General features: G+C 46.9%; 1 protein-coding gene across 2 annotated transcripts in view; it reads right to left on the bottom strand.

Annotated features, from left to right (window-relative positions):
• Positions 1-12,992, bottom strand: part of Iqgap1 (IQ motif containing GTPase activating protein 1) — a 104,738-nt gene that overhangs the window by 27,412 nt on the left and 64,334 nt on the right. For both annotated transcript variants that reach the window (XM_021168910.1, XM_021168909.2), the window contains 9 exons: positions 11,543-11,706; positions 6,760-6,850; positions 6,435-6,602; positions 5,680-5,822; positions 2,493-2,663; positions 1,700-1,783; positions 1,538-1,609; positions 1,377-1,446; positions 820-1,028 (listed from right to left, as the gene is read on the bottom strand). In XM_021168910.1, coding sequence (XP_021024569.1) covers positions 820-1,028; positions 1,377-1,446; positions 1,538-1,609; positions 1,700-1,783; positions 2,493-2,663; positions 5,680-5,822; positions 6,435-6,602; positions 6,760-6,850; positions 11,543-11,706 — 1,172 coding nt within the window. The remainder of the gene's footprint in view (positions 1-819; positions 1,029-1,376; positions 1,447-1,537; positions 1,610-1,699; positions 1,784-2,492; positions 2,664-5,679; positions 5,823-6,434; positions 6,603-6,759; positions 6,851-11,542; positions 11,707-12,992) is intronic.

A 12,992-nucleotide genomic window follows, 5' to 3' on the forward strand; every position in this document is an offset into this window, starting at 1 on the left:
AAATAGCCTAAACTCGAAATATCTAAAGTTTAAAGCCCTAAAGGACAAAATCACACAGAACAAAATTCTGGAAACAATGTCAGCTGGGCAGAGTGGTGAGTCTGCAGTCCTAGCCATGTGGATAGGACGGTTAGCAGTTAGAGAACTTGTCGTAAACAAACCAGTCCTCAGTATAGTTGGACATCACTGGGATGCTATTTATAATAAAAGCATAGATAATAGGCAGACAAATGAAATGATTCATTGAACCAAAACATCTGGAAATGGAGTCTTAGTCTCTAAGTAGGCAAAAAAAGAACAGAAAATGATAGTTGGTGGAATTAAAAAAGGGTTATCTAAAAAAAAAAAAAATATATATATATATATATATATATATATATATATATATATATAAGTCAGCCACCACACTCCCTGTTAGACAAGGCTGGACTCCACACTCCCTGTTAGACAAGGCTGGACTCCACACTCCCTGTTAGACAAGGCTGGACTCCACACTCCCTGCTAGACAAGGCTGGACTCCACACTCCCTGCTAGACAAGGCTGGACTCCACACTCCCTGCTAGACAAGGCTGGACTGCACACTCCCTGCTAGACAAGGCTGGACTCCACACTCCCTGTTAGACAAGGCTGGACTCCACACTCCCTGTTAGACAAGGCTGGACTGCACACTCCCTGCTAGACAAGGCTGGACTGCACACTCCCTGTTAGACAAGGCTGGACTGCACACTCCCTGTTAGATAAGGCTGGACTGCACACTCCCTGTTAGATAAGGCTGGACTGCACCCTCTGCTGGGAAGAGGGAGGCAGCCCAGTACACACCTGCAGTGTGATCTTGTTCTTCACCAGCAGTCCGATTTTGATATCCATGAGGTTGAGGTCATTCTCCAGCTGCTGGTTGGAACGGATGAGGGTGATGACCTCCTCGCGCATCTTCATAAGATCAAGTTCCTCCTGGAAGTCCTGATCACTTTGGTCCAGGAGGTGGACAAACTTTCGGACCACAATCATAGGCGGGTCCTCAGCATTGACTGACAAAGAAAATATGGATCACTGAGTTACCAGGAACATTCTAAGTCTGAGAAGGGTCAGTACTGTCTCAAAGCTCTAGTGACACACGAGATATTAATGCTTAGGTTTGAACGTGCTCAGACAACCGTCAAGTGCAGTCCGTAGTCGGGTTATTGCTGTTACCACAGGGGCTACATCGGCAAGCAGCAAGACAACTAGCCACGTGTTAGCAAGGGGGCTTAATCACAAGTGGCTCCCTTCCCAAGCCTTGCCTTCAGGACAACCAAAGAGATCCGTGGAGTGCGCCCAGGACCTGAGGGCTCCCAAGCACTGCCTCAGCTCTTCACCGCTGAGCCATGGCTACTCACTGAGAGTCTTGTAGTCATCACGAGCTTTGTTGGCCCGAATGAAAGCCTGGATTTTGATAATGTCATTTATCTAAGGGACAAAGAAGAAATTCTTTACTCAATTTGGCCATCGCATACACAGAAGATGCCACCTGAGCAGCCTGCTGTCCTAGGCTACTTACATGGTCTCGGAAATACTGTAGGCGATCTCTGTAGCGCTTTCGAGCTTGATGCATCCTGGCAAGGGACTGAATCTGTGGAAAAGGGATCCTGGAACTTAGAGCGGCCTTTTTAACACGTCAGGCTTGTACCCCACATGGACAAACCCTGCTGGGCTACCATACCTTCACAACTTCGTCTTTATGGGAGTGCAGGTAAGCCAGCCGATCTTGATATGCCTTCTTCTGTTTGTATCCTCTCCACTGTGACTAAAGGCACCGCACAGTATACATGGCATTATTTTCAAAGAATCGGTGAAAGTTAAAACAAACAAACAAAACCCTCAGCTTGCTATTCTCCAAGCACAATTTCCTGATGACGCTGTAGGAAGAGACCACACCTCCCTGAGATCACAGCCGCCATGTTCTACTTCCCTGACATTGATACAACAGCACACAGTTTTGTCTGGGAGCTTTGGTGCTGGGGACCTAATGTCTGGCCTTGTGTACACTCTGCATGTGCTCTGCACTGAGCTGTATTCCTAGCCCACACTTGTCACATCTTAAAGAGAGTCACATCGATTCACTTATTTGTCACCCTTACTTTTATAGGTGAGGGAGATACACAGTAGTGTACCACATTTCACAGATAAGGAAACGTAAGAGACCCACAGTGTCTAGCAGCAATGGAGCCAAATTCCTAATTCAATTTTTCCATTACTGTTACTGAAGCGCTATTGTTTTATCTACTGTGACTAGACTATATCACTATCATATGCACTACAGAGGTGAAGGCACAATCCACAGACGTGGTGCTCACTAATGCTTCTTGCTACCAAAGCACAGTAATGTAACGTCACAAACAGGAGGTTACTGCCCCCATATGAGAGAAGAGGTCACAGAAACACACTCACACATTCAGTTTTAGAGTGACAGTTTATTCCTCCTGTTCTAGAGGCCCGCTCGCTGTAGGAAGTACCTGAATGCAGGTGATAGCGGGGATCTGTTTCTTCAGAAAGTTCATCCGGGATCGGAATTCCTGTCGAATGAGGTACCCGCGGCAGCAGGCTTGCAGCTTGGTGATCAAGCCTTCGTTGGCCAGCCAAAGCTGCTCTCGGTTATATGCAGCGGTCACTCCAGAGATGGAGCTCTGAAAAAGCATTTGGTCACATTCAGGGACAAGAGAAGAGACACAGAGCATCACCTAAGCCCACTGCTGCCTCCACTCTCCATCCACCTATGGCCAAGTAGTCAGCTGAGGATTGGGCATGAAGACCTCAGGTGTGGGTCCCAGGGTCAGGCTGACTCACTAATAACTAAGTAATTAGAAGCTAGGCCTTTAATTCATTCCTCATTCCTGTATCCATGACCCCCATCCACACTGGCACAAAGCACTAGTGAAAAACCTACAAGTAAAGTATGCAGGATGCCCCCCAACGCACACTGCTCAGCAGCCCAGGGGGCTTCGACTGTTACGACAGATGATGAAAACTTTTGAATAGAGGAATAAAATCATCAAATTTATTTTTAAAAACAGCACTGGGCTGGAGAGATGGCTCAGAGGTTAGGAGCACTGACTGCTCTTCCAGAAGTCTTGAGTTCAATTTCCAGTAACCACATGGTGATTTACTACATCTACCCTGGGATCTGATACCCTCTTCTGGCATGCAGGTATACATACAGATAAAAAATTCATATACATAAATAAATCTTACAAAAAAAAAAGCATGGTTGGTAGAACAGCTAACAGACTAGAGAAACAGTTGTCTTCATGTGTGCCATCCCCCAACACACAAACACCTCCCCTCTCACGTGCGCGCGCTTGCACACACACACACACACACACACACAGAGTTATTTTTATTTTGTTTTTGAGATGGGGTCTTGGTATGTGGCCTGAGCTAGCTTTTATCTCTTATCATTCTGCTTCAAACTCCCAAGTACCACAATTACAGGTTATATATATTTTATATATAGGTTATATGTGTAGGTTATAGGATTATATATGCATATGCGGACATGTGCACACACAAGCACAATGGGAAAGAATCTGCAGGCGAGTAGAACGAGGTGAGTTAGAATGCTACTACTGTGACCCCAGTAAGAGGGGCTGGGCTTGACTGAGGCAGCAGCTCAGCTGCGAGGTGGTTTAGGAAGGTCCATGTACCCGATTACCTGCCAAAGCGCCCGTTCTTTCTTTCCTTAGTATTAGAGACTTTTTTGGGGCCCTAGCATGCACACCAAAATCTCGGTATGCTAAGTGCTTTGGAAAGCTCACAAGGGGGAGCTGAGAGCATGTCCTGTTGCTCTCCCTTTTCTCTCTGCTTCCCTCTGGTGGGCAGCACTCCAAGCTGTTCTTGAGGATGTTCTAATGAGGGAGCACCAAGCCTGCAGGCTCCTGGAGCTCTGATGTCCTGAGGCCACCATAACCTCCCTGAACGGCTGAGGTCCATAGTGTCACCAGCCCCTTTTAACCCCTTATTTCAGTTTCTATTCTTCTGCCTCACTGTCTGAAGTATCTGGGCTTCTAGATGGAAGGTCACCTTCTTGGTGTGGGGAAGGTCTAAATATGGCGGTATGGATCAAGGGTCACAACACAGGGTCACAGGTTCAAATGAGACCATGGTGGTGTTGGACTTGGTGCCTGACAGTGTCCTCTCTAATCACCCCATAAGGTGAAGGAGTGACAGAGGGCTGATGGCCAAGGGAGAAGCAGAGACAAGGCAGCAGGAGAGATTCTGAGGGGCATCAGAGGCAGAGGTCTGCAGACAACTGCAGGGTTTGCAGAGACTTCCTAAAGGCATCTGACAATGCAGAGACTGTGCCAGATACCAAGGCAGGCATTTTCACTAAAGATGCCAGGCTTCCCCCTGGGAGCTAACAAGTAGATGGCAACAGAGAGTGTCCTGGGGCAGACTAACTTGCAAGGCACTTAGACAGGGTGTGAATGCGGGCTAGGTCAAATCAGATGAACCTTATGGGCTTTGCCTTCTCTTTTCTTTTTTAGAAGACAGGGTCTGTCTGTCTGTCTCCCTGGATGTTCTAGAACTCACTATGTAGACCAGCTGGTCTCAAATGCACCGAGTTTTGCCTGTTTCTGCCTCCACAGAGCTGGGATTGAAGATGTGAACTGTCATGGTTGGTTGGCTTCCTTTTCTTCTTTATTTCTGGGTAAGGAAGACATGACCTGGATGTGGGCCAATACTCACAAGCAGTCCTTAGAGTCTCAGCAGCAACACTGCCTGGGAACTTGTTAGAAATGTGGCCTCCCAAGCTCTGCCTTAGACCCTCAGGATCAACTCCCACACCCAGCACTTTAAATCTGGGTTAAGTATAATAACACAAACTGTGAGACTCGCAGGAACCAGAGAGGAAGGTAACAGACATTAGGCAATAACATGCCGGTGAGAGACTTCCCTCCTGAGGGCACTTGAAGGGTGCCTGTCCCATACGATGACAAGTGCAGAGTCGGGTATGGGGGGGTGAAGTACTTGCCAGTCACTGGCTTTGGAGGAGTAAGAGATTAGGTCGTGTGTTAAAGTCAGGGAGGACCATCACTCCCGTCTTGTACATCAGTTCAGGACCCACATGTAAAGCGCTGTCTAGGCCTGGCTGTGCCTAAGGAGGTCCTCAGCCCAGCACTGGTCCCTCCCTCACTGAGGTCCCTTCAGCTGCACCCCCACCAGACAGCCGCATGTGTATCTTTCCACACAAGGTCCTGGCTTTTCCATCCTCAGTGACTTTCCCCTCTCCGTCCCAAACATTCTTTCCTCTTTACTCACCTGTTTAAAATGTCTCTTGGTTTGCCTTCCTCCAGGACAGCATTAAACTTTCCCTAACATGACAGACAGTACTGTGCTAGAGCCCCATCTCTGCCTGCACTCATTGGCTCTGTTCTCGGCCTGATGTTTCCCCAACAATGAAAGGCCAGGAGGCAGAGCCATGGAGAACCACAGAGTGAAACTCACTGAGTTGTACAACTGACATGTTTTCCATTTCAGACTTCATCACCTCCCAACCACTAAAACATGATTACTTCCAAATTACTCATTGCACAGTCTACATTGGAGTCCAGGACTACCAGCCACAAGTACCTCTCCTCTGAACCAAGAGTAACCCTGAGGCACTTTCTCTCAGACTTTCTTGTGTGAAGAAAGGTGGCCTACCTGGATCTCCTCTCGAGAAAGCTGCACAGAATTCTGCACAAAGTCTGGGGGCTCAGCCCATCCTCCTGCTTGCGTCTCCAGATTGTGGTAGTAATGGTAGCCGCCTTTCACCCAGTGCTTCACCCACTTGCTGTTATTATCTCCTGTTGTTGGCAGAAAACAGAGGGGGAAAGACAGTAACCCAGAGCCACACCCCCACACTGATCACTCTGGTCAGCTTTGAGAACCTACACACTTTCCAAAACCCGTTCCTTGGATCCAACAGTAAAGGAACATCTCGTGTGTCCCCCGAGCCTTGGCTGAGTAATGTCTGGTCTATGTCATGCATGTCATATCGCCTAGGAGGGTCCATCACAGAACCAGTCATACTATTCTTACAATTCCTCTGTCTAAATCCTGCAGTCAGAACACTGTCCAGAAAAGACGGCCATGCACCCTTCAGCACTACCGTTCAGGAATGAGAGAGCTACAACACCTTCTCTGCTGTGAACTTCTGTCAGCCGTCCACAGACTCAGACAGTCAGAGCTGCTGACATCCTAGGAAATGCGAACAGCCAAGTATCTCGGATCCTTTCCGAGCTCTCAATAAAACTGGTCTAATTCACGCAGCTATCTACAAGCGTTCAGAGTTTAGGACTATTTCCTGCAAAGGGAGCCTAAATACTGTTTATCCACACTGCGTATCTTGGCCTACATCTGTCTCCTCATATGCTCAAGAGCTTAGCTCATGGACATATGCACCCCCCATGACCCACCTGCTGCTAGTCTCTTCTTCTTGGCTTCAGCAAGGTCACTCTGGTACGTTTCCCCACATTCGGGGATCACTCCATATAAGCCAACATCGGGAGAACGTAGGGCACTCAGGGTTCTGCCAACATCACCACTGTCTACTGCTTCATTGATGGCAGAGATTCCTAAGGCAACTGTCTCGGAAGAGAGTTATTAATGGAGCAATTTAGGAGCTGTCTGTGTTCACATGACTTCACCCAGCATACCTACTGGCCACCTACCCTGCCCAGGACCTGTTGACCTCACCCTCCACCCACACATGAGCCAGACAACGGACACATGGATACTTACACCTCTGTGCCTCTTGGGTGTCTTTGTTGGACTGCCAGATTCCACCTTGAATTTCATCCAACCATAACACAGCTGACTCATCCTGTGTTTCCTACATATGATTGAAAGCAAAACAATACGAAAGCCATGGTGAACATCAGGGTATGTGTGATGAGGGCCTTCTGGGACTCAGCTACAGAAGAAAAAGCTCCACAGATGAGCTGTGAATTAAGTGAATGAAAAGAGCCAGGCATCAAATACCCTGTCCTAAAGTTAAACAGGAAATGGCTCCAATGTAAGCAATGGATGAATGAATGAAGGCGAATCAAACTGTTCAGGAAGCTGACAGCCGTGGAAGGCGCAGGAGCAGGTACACTGGGAAGGGACTCAGGAACTTGTACCATATGACAAAGGCCAGAGTATGTGTATTAATACACAAGGTCCAGAAAGCCTCCTTTGCCCTTCCTTGAAACACACACAGAGGCAGCTCAAATTCTCCAATACAGCTAACGCTTATGTCTTATGTAACCGGATCCTTTTCGTTCTCAGATTTAAAACCTGGAGTTACTGCCACTGAAAGAGTTCTTTTTTGTTTGTTTTGCTTTGTTTTTTGAGACAAGGTTTCTCTGTGTAGCCTAGGCTGTCCTGGAACTCACTCTGTAGACACGGCTGTCCTCAAACTCAGAGATCCACCTGCCTCTGCCTCTGCCTCCCAAAAGTTGGGATTAAAAGTGTATGCCACCATGCCCTGCTTAAGCCTTTCATTTTAAATCATTTGCTGGAAACTAAACACACATGTGCACACACAGGATTCTAATGAATGGTCACCAGATAGCCAGAAAAGCTGTGCAGTCTGAGCGGACTCCTGTGTCAGAGGTGATGGAGCAGAACTGGCTTGTTTCACTCTTGCTATAGTTTATTTTTCCTTAAGCTAACATATAAGGGTTCAATATAGGATTCTTTTTTTTTTTAAATATTTTTTTATTACGTATTTTCCTCAATTACATTTCCAATGCTATCCCAAAAGCCCCCCATACCCTCCCCCCTACTTCCCTACCCACCCATTCCCATTTTTTGGCCCTGGCGTTCCCCTGTACTGGGGCATATAAAGTTTGCATGTCCAATGGGCCTCTCTTTCTAGTGATGGCCGACTAGGCCATCTTTTGATCAATATAGGATTCTAATGCATATACCATTTTATTATTCAACTCCACCCTCCCTGATTCCCCCTTTGCTGGTCTCTTGTCTCCCCTCAAATATTTTTCCTTATGTGTTCATGTTACATATACTGAAGATGGGGAATGGCCACACACAATTCCGAGTCCTCAAAGTACTGTAAATGCTAACATCAACTGCAGGGTGAAGCCACAATGAGGCAGCCACAGGCTGTGACTCCAAGAGCTGAGAAGTCAGAGGCAACAGGGCAGATGGTCCTAGTCTGCAAGAGAAGCTGCCCACAAACGCTACCGACCAAAGCAAAGGCACTTCTGTGGGCTGGAATCCAGCCATTGCGGGTTCACTGCTAGGCTGATCTCACATGGATTCCAAGAAGAATCAGCTATCAGCAGAGCTGGGAGGCCGAGGGAGAGCCTTCCCCTGCAGGGGAAGAGAGCTCTGAAAGTTCTGATTATTCACAGTCCTGTCCCCCACTGCCCTATGGAGGGTAAAACAAAGAGCTACGGTTAACCTTTTTTCCTTTCGCACATAATCCTCACACATAAGGACCAAACAATGGAGCTAAGGTATGAAAGGCAAGAGAATGAATAGAAATTGGTCTGGCATGTGCTATACCTAGTTCCTGTTGGCTACACACAAGCGTGTGTACACAGATAGATGGGAAGAGAGTTTTAAAAGTCACACATGTACATAACAGTAAAGCGATGCTCACTTTGGCCATTCAGATTCTCCTACCCAGGGACTGGTGATTCATTCTTACAAAGTGCTCCAAAGGCACCAACTTCAAGTAAGGAAAGAAATGAAATGCAAACTCCGGACTTCTAAGAAACTTCTCACTAAAAATGCTGGCTAAAAATAGCATGGATTAGCTTTTCTAAACTGACAAGTCCCAAGGAAGGTTTGCAACAGAGCTGACACAAAGGCATTTCCCACTGAGTGAGAAAGAACGTGCTGCTCCATCTTCCCACAACCTATTCAGTGCTCCCTGGGAGGTCACCAGTGCTCCCCGCCCCCCATCCCTTATTCTCATTGGATGACCAGGGCCTTCCCCAGCTGTTTAGCATCACTGATGCTTGCGGTGATAATGTACAGTCTCACCACCACCACCACCACCACCACTAACCAAAAACACTGAGAAGGCAAATCTGGAGAAGAGGTGTGAGCTGTGAGACCCTTGCCCTGGATAGGAACCAAGAGGGCCACACCTGGTACAGGTGGAGTGCAGAGACTCTTCTATAAGTGATTGTGAACACAGGGGAAACAATGACACACGTTTTATAATGATGAATCATATGGCCTGCAAATTATATTCCAATAAAATTGAAAGCTCTAAGCTCCAGTGTCTGACCAAGCCTGGAGAGAAAGCTGCACAGCTGTAAATAGCCTGCCTACTGAGCGGAAAGCACAAAGGCCCCTCAGCAGGGCAGGGAGGCTTTACAGGGTCTAGGGATTCAAGGACACCTGTCCAATTGTTAGCAAATCACAAGCTGATTAGGGAGATTTTCCTGCATGTACATGACAAAGACAGTTCACAGAATTCAGCCATGAACAGCTGCGCACCTGCAATCTCACTGAAGCAAGCCCCCATCTCAACAAAAACCCTAGAACACCAAACAAGTGATGCTTGAGGGCAGGAATCTGATTTCTGCAGTTAACACATTATCAGTAGAATGTTTCGTTGCCAAATAAAACACACAGCAACAACAAAAATAAGGCATGCAGGGACTGGACAGACATACAAACCCACCAGACGACAGATACTACCACTGAAGTGCCTCAAGCTGAACTTGTGGGCAAAGACTCGGATCAGCTATTCTATATATGTTAAAGAATTAGTGGGGATTTCGGCAGGCCCTAAAGTATGACAACATTACCTAGCAGCATCAACAGAGAGAAACCACACTCTTAAACACAGAAAGTACAATAACTCAAGCAGATTTGATTGTGTAGGAGGAGGGAAAAAGTCAACTTGAAGACAGGTCAGTTCTGATGCTCTAGTGGGAAAGTTAACAAGAAAAAGGGAGAGAGAAGTGAGTATTGCAACAGGGTGGCAAGGTAATGCCAAGCCAGCAGGGCTCCTTCAAAGGGACGGATACTTGCCAGTGACAAAGGATGCACAACAAAATAAGGGCCCAGGAGACATGGCTTCTCTGGTAAACTCCTCTAAGCCCCGGGATCACCACAGACACAAAGGTAGCACCGAGAGAACTGCACATGATATACTTTATGTGGGGTTTTGATGGTTTTCGACTTTTGAGACAGGGTCTCATGGAGCCCAAGCTAGCCTTGAACTAACTGTGTAGCTGAGAGCAAGCATGAATTCCTGATGTGGTTTCTCCTTGGCAGAGCTGGGGCTCAGGCATGTGCCACCACACCCAGCTACAGACTAAATTTAAAGTATAATTTTGTGCTTGCTAAATTTAGAATTCAATAACTATTTTTAATGCTATTCCCTAGATGGTTTGTAGGACTTGGAAGCTAACAAATGCCTAAAAAAAGACAATTCTACCCGAAGTGCAGTGTGCGCGCCAGGATGTTCCTCCAGGCTCCCTGTAGCCACCTTACCCCTTTTCTCCTTTCCACAGCAAATGAAATGCTTCAAATGCCACCACTCACAGGCTACAACTTGGACAAAGTTAAATGAAGCCAATCACAAAGGTCAATACATCATATGAAGTGTTCTGAATTCAAAATCCATAGAACAGGAGACTGATGGTTGCCCAGGGCTGGGGGAGACTGAGCAATGAGGGACCCCTAACAGGTACAGGGTTCTTCTGTGGATGGTAACACCCTAAGAGTGACTGTGAGAGTTTCACAATTCTAGCACTATACTGGAAACCACTGACGTGCATTTTAAAATGGTGAGTTATATGGTATAAGAATTATATCTCTGTTTTGATTTTTATGTATAAAATGAGTACACTGTAGCTATCCTATCTTCTCACATATCAGAAGAGGGCGTCAGATGTCATTACAGATGGTTGTGAGCCACCATGTGGTTGCTGGGAATTGTACTCAGGACCTCTGGAAGAGCAGCCAGTGTTCTTAACCCCTGAGCCATCTCTCCAGCCCCGTGAATTATATCTTAATAAAAGTATTGTAAAGCAAGAGTTATGGTTTTCTCCATTAAAGTTCAGCTTCTATGTTCTTCCTCTGACCCACTAATGGCTGTCCTTAATCTATACATGACTGGTTTTTGGTTTTGTTTGAGGTGTAGGGGAGGAGACGCACTGCCTTATGCATGCCAGGCAAGCTCTCCATCACTGAGCAGCACCGTCTGTGGATGAATGTCACTAGCATGTTAGAGAAAGGAGGCCTGCCACAGCAATGCACAGTGTATGGATGCACTTAAATACAGGGCCAAAGTCAACTATAGTGTCTAACTGCAATAGTGGGGGCCACCAAATGGGGAGTGAATGGGTATGGACAGGGGGGACATGAGTGAGAGTCTTGGGTGCTGATAACTCTTGCTATACAATGTAGACGTCAATCACCCAGGTACATTTGCTTCTGAAAGTTTATGTAACTGAATACTTTGTCTGACTTGTTCAGGATCTTATATTTCAATTAACCCGAACAACTTCAGCAAGGATGGGGGGTGGAGAGCTAGAGGTGGGGGGTAGCTCACCTGGGCCTTTTCTCTCTTTGCTCTGATCAGCGTGTCTTGATAGTGCTGTGCCACTTCTGCAAGGACGCCCTCGAGCTTGGCTGCAGGGATCTGCAGGGCCTGCAGAGTCTTCTGAGCGTCCCCTTCATCCAGGGCTTCATTAATCAAGCCGATGGCCAGAATCCCTAAGGACACAAAGACAAGAGGCTATGTTGTAGTTAGAAATTTTGGGGAGAAAAAAAAAATCAATCCTAGAGTCTCAGCTACTCGGGAGGTTGGCAAAAGAGAATCATATGGGCCACAAGTTCAAGATCAGCAAAAAACACGCTAACTCCGTGAACTCACCTGAGAGCAATCATGACTCAAACTACAATTAAGCAGCACTGTATTTTTTTTTTTTAAAGATTTATTTATTATATGTAAGTACACTGTAGCTGTCTTCAGACACTCCAGAAGGGGGCGCCAGATCTCGCTACGGATTGTTGTGAACCACCATGCGGTTGCTGGGAATTGAATTTAGGACCTTCAGAAGAGCAGTCAGTGCTCTTTTGTTTTGTTTTGTTTTTTGTTTTTGAGACAGGGTTTCTCTGTATAGCCCTGGCTGTCCTGGAACTCACTTTGTAGACCAGGCTGGCCTCGAACTCAGAAATCTGCCTGCCTCTGCCTCTGCCTCCCGAGTGCTGGGATTAAAGGTGTGCGCCACCAAGCCCGGCTCAGTCAGTGCTCTTAACCACTGAGCCATTTCTCCAGCCCCAAGCAGCACTGTATTTCAAAAGATAATATTTGAATTTAATTAAACAAATTTAATATTTGTTTAATCTATACTCCCTCACCCTATCCATTCCTACAGGAGCGTGGGTTCTTCTGTTTCATTTTTAAAGCGTTAAAGTGGTGGGGATTTTTTAGTTTCGGTCACTCTGTAAAGCTCAGGTCGGCTTTTGCCCAGGACTCCTGGGTGCTGACACCGGGAGCCTGGGCCACCTCATGCTGAGGAAGGGATGAGGGAGATGAACCTGGCTTCACAGCTTTCAGAAACCTTCAGATGCGCAGTCAAAGTCATCCATCATTCTTAGTGAATGAAGCGGGAGGTGTGGAGACTCCTCCCCAGGATTACACAACAGATGAAGGGCAGAGTGAAGACCTAAGCCCAGGATTTCCCATTCCTCTCTGATCTCTTCCCACAAATCAGTAAGCGTTTCTCACAGGAGATTCAACTTAGACTTGGAAACACCGGCTCGGGCAGCGAGGCTCCTTTGGGGAGGACTGTGCTGTGCTGTGTATTTGGCTGGTCTCTGCCTGGTTTCTGAAGGGAACCCTGAAGAGCATGTCATTTATGGTGCCTCCCACCACCCCTGAACGGGTGCCAACGGAAGCATCCTATGGTGGGCCTCAGGACAGTTTCAGGCAGGGCTGACCACACAGGATCTAAAAAGTCAAGTAGCTTCAGCCGGGCCTCCTGACTGCCAGACCT

Source organism: Mus caroli, chromosome 7 (assembly GCF_900094665.2).
Source record: "Mus caroli chromosome 7, CAROLI_EIJ_v1.1, whole genome shotgun sequence".
Lineage (NCBI taxonomy): Eukaryota > Metazoa > Chordata > Mammalia > Rodentia > Muridae > Mus > Mus caroli.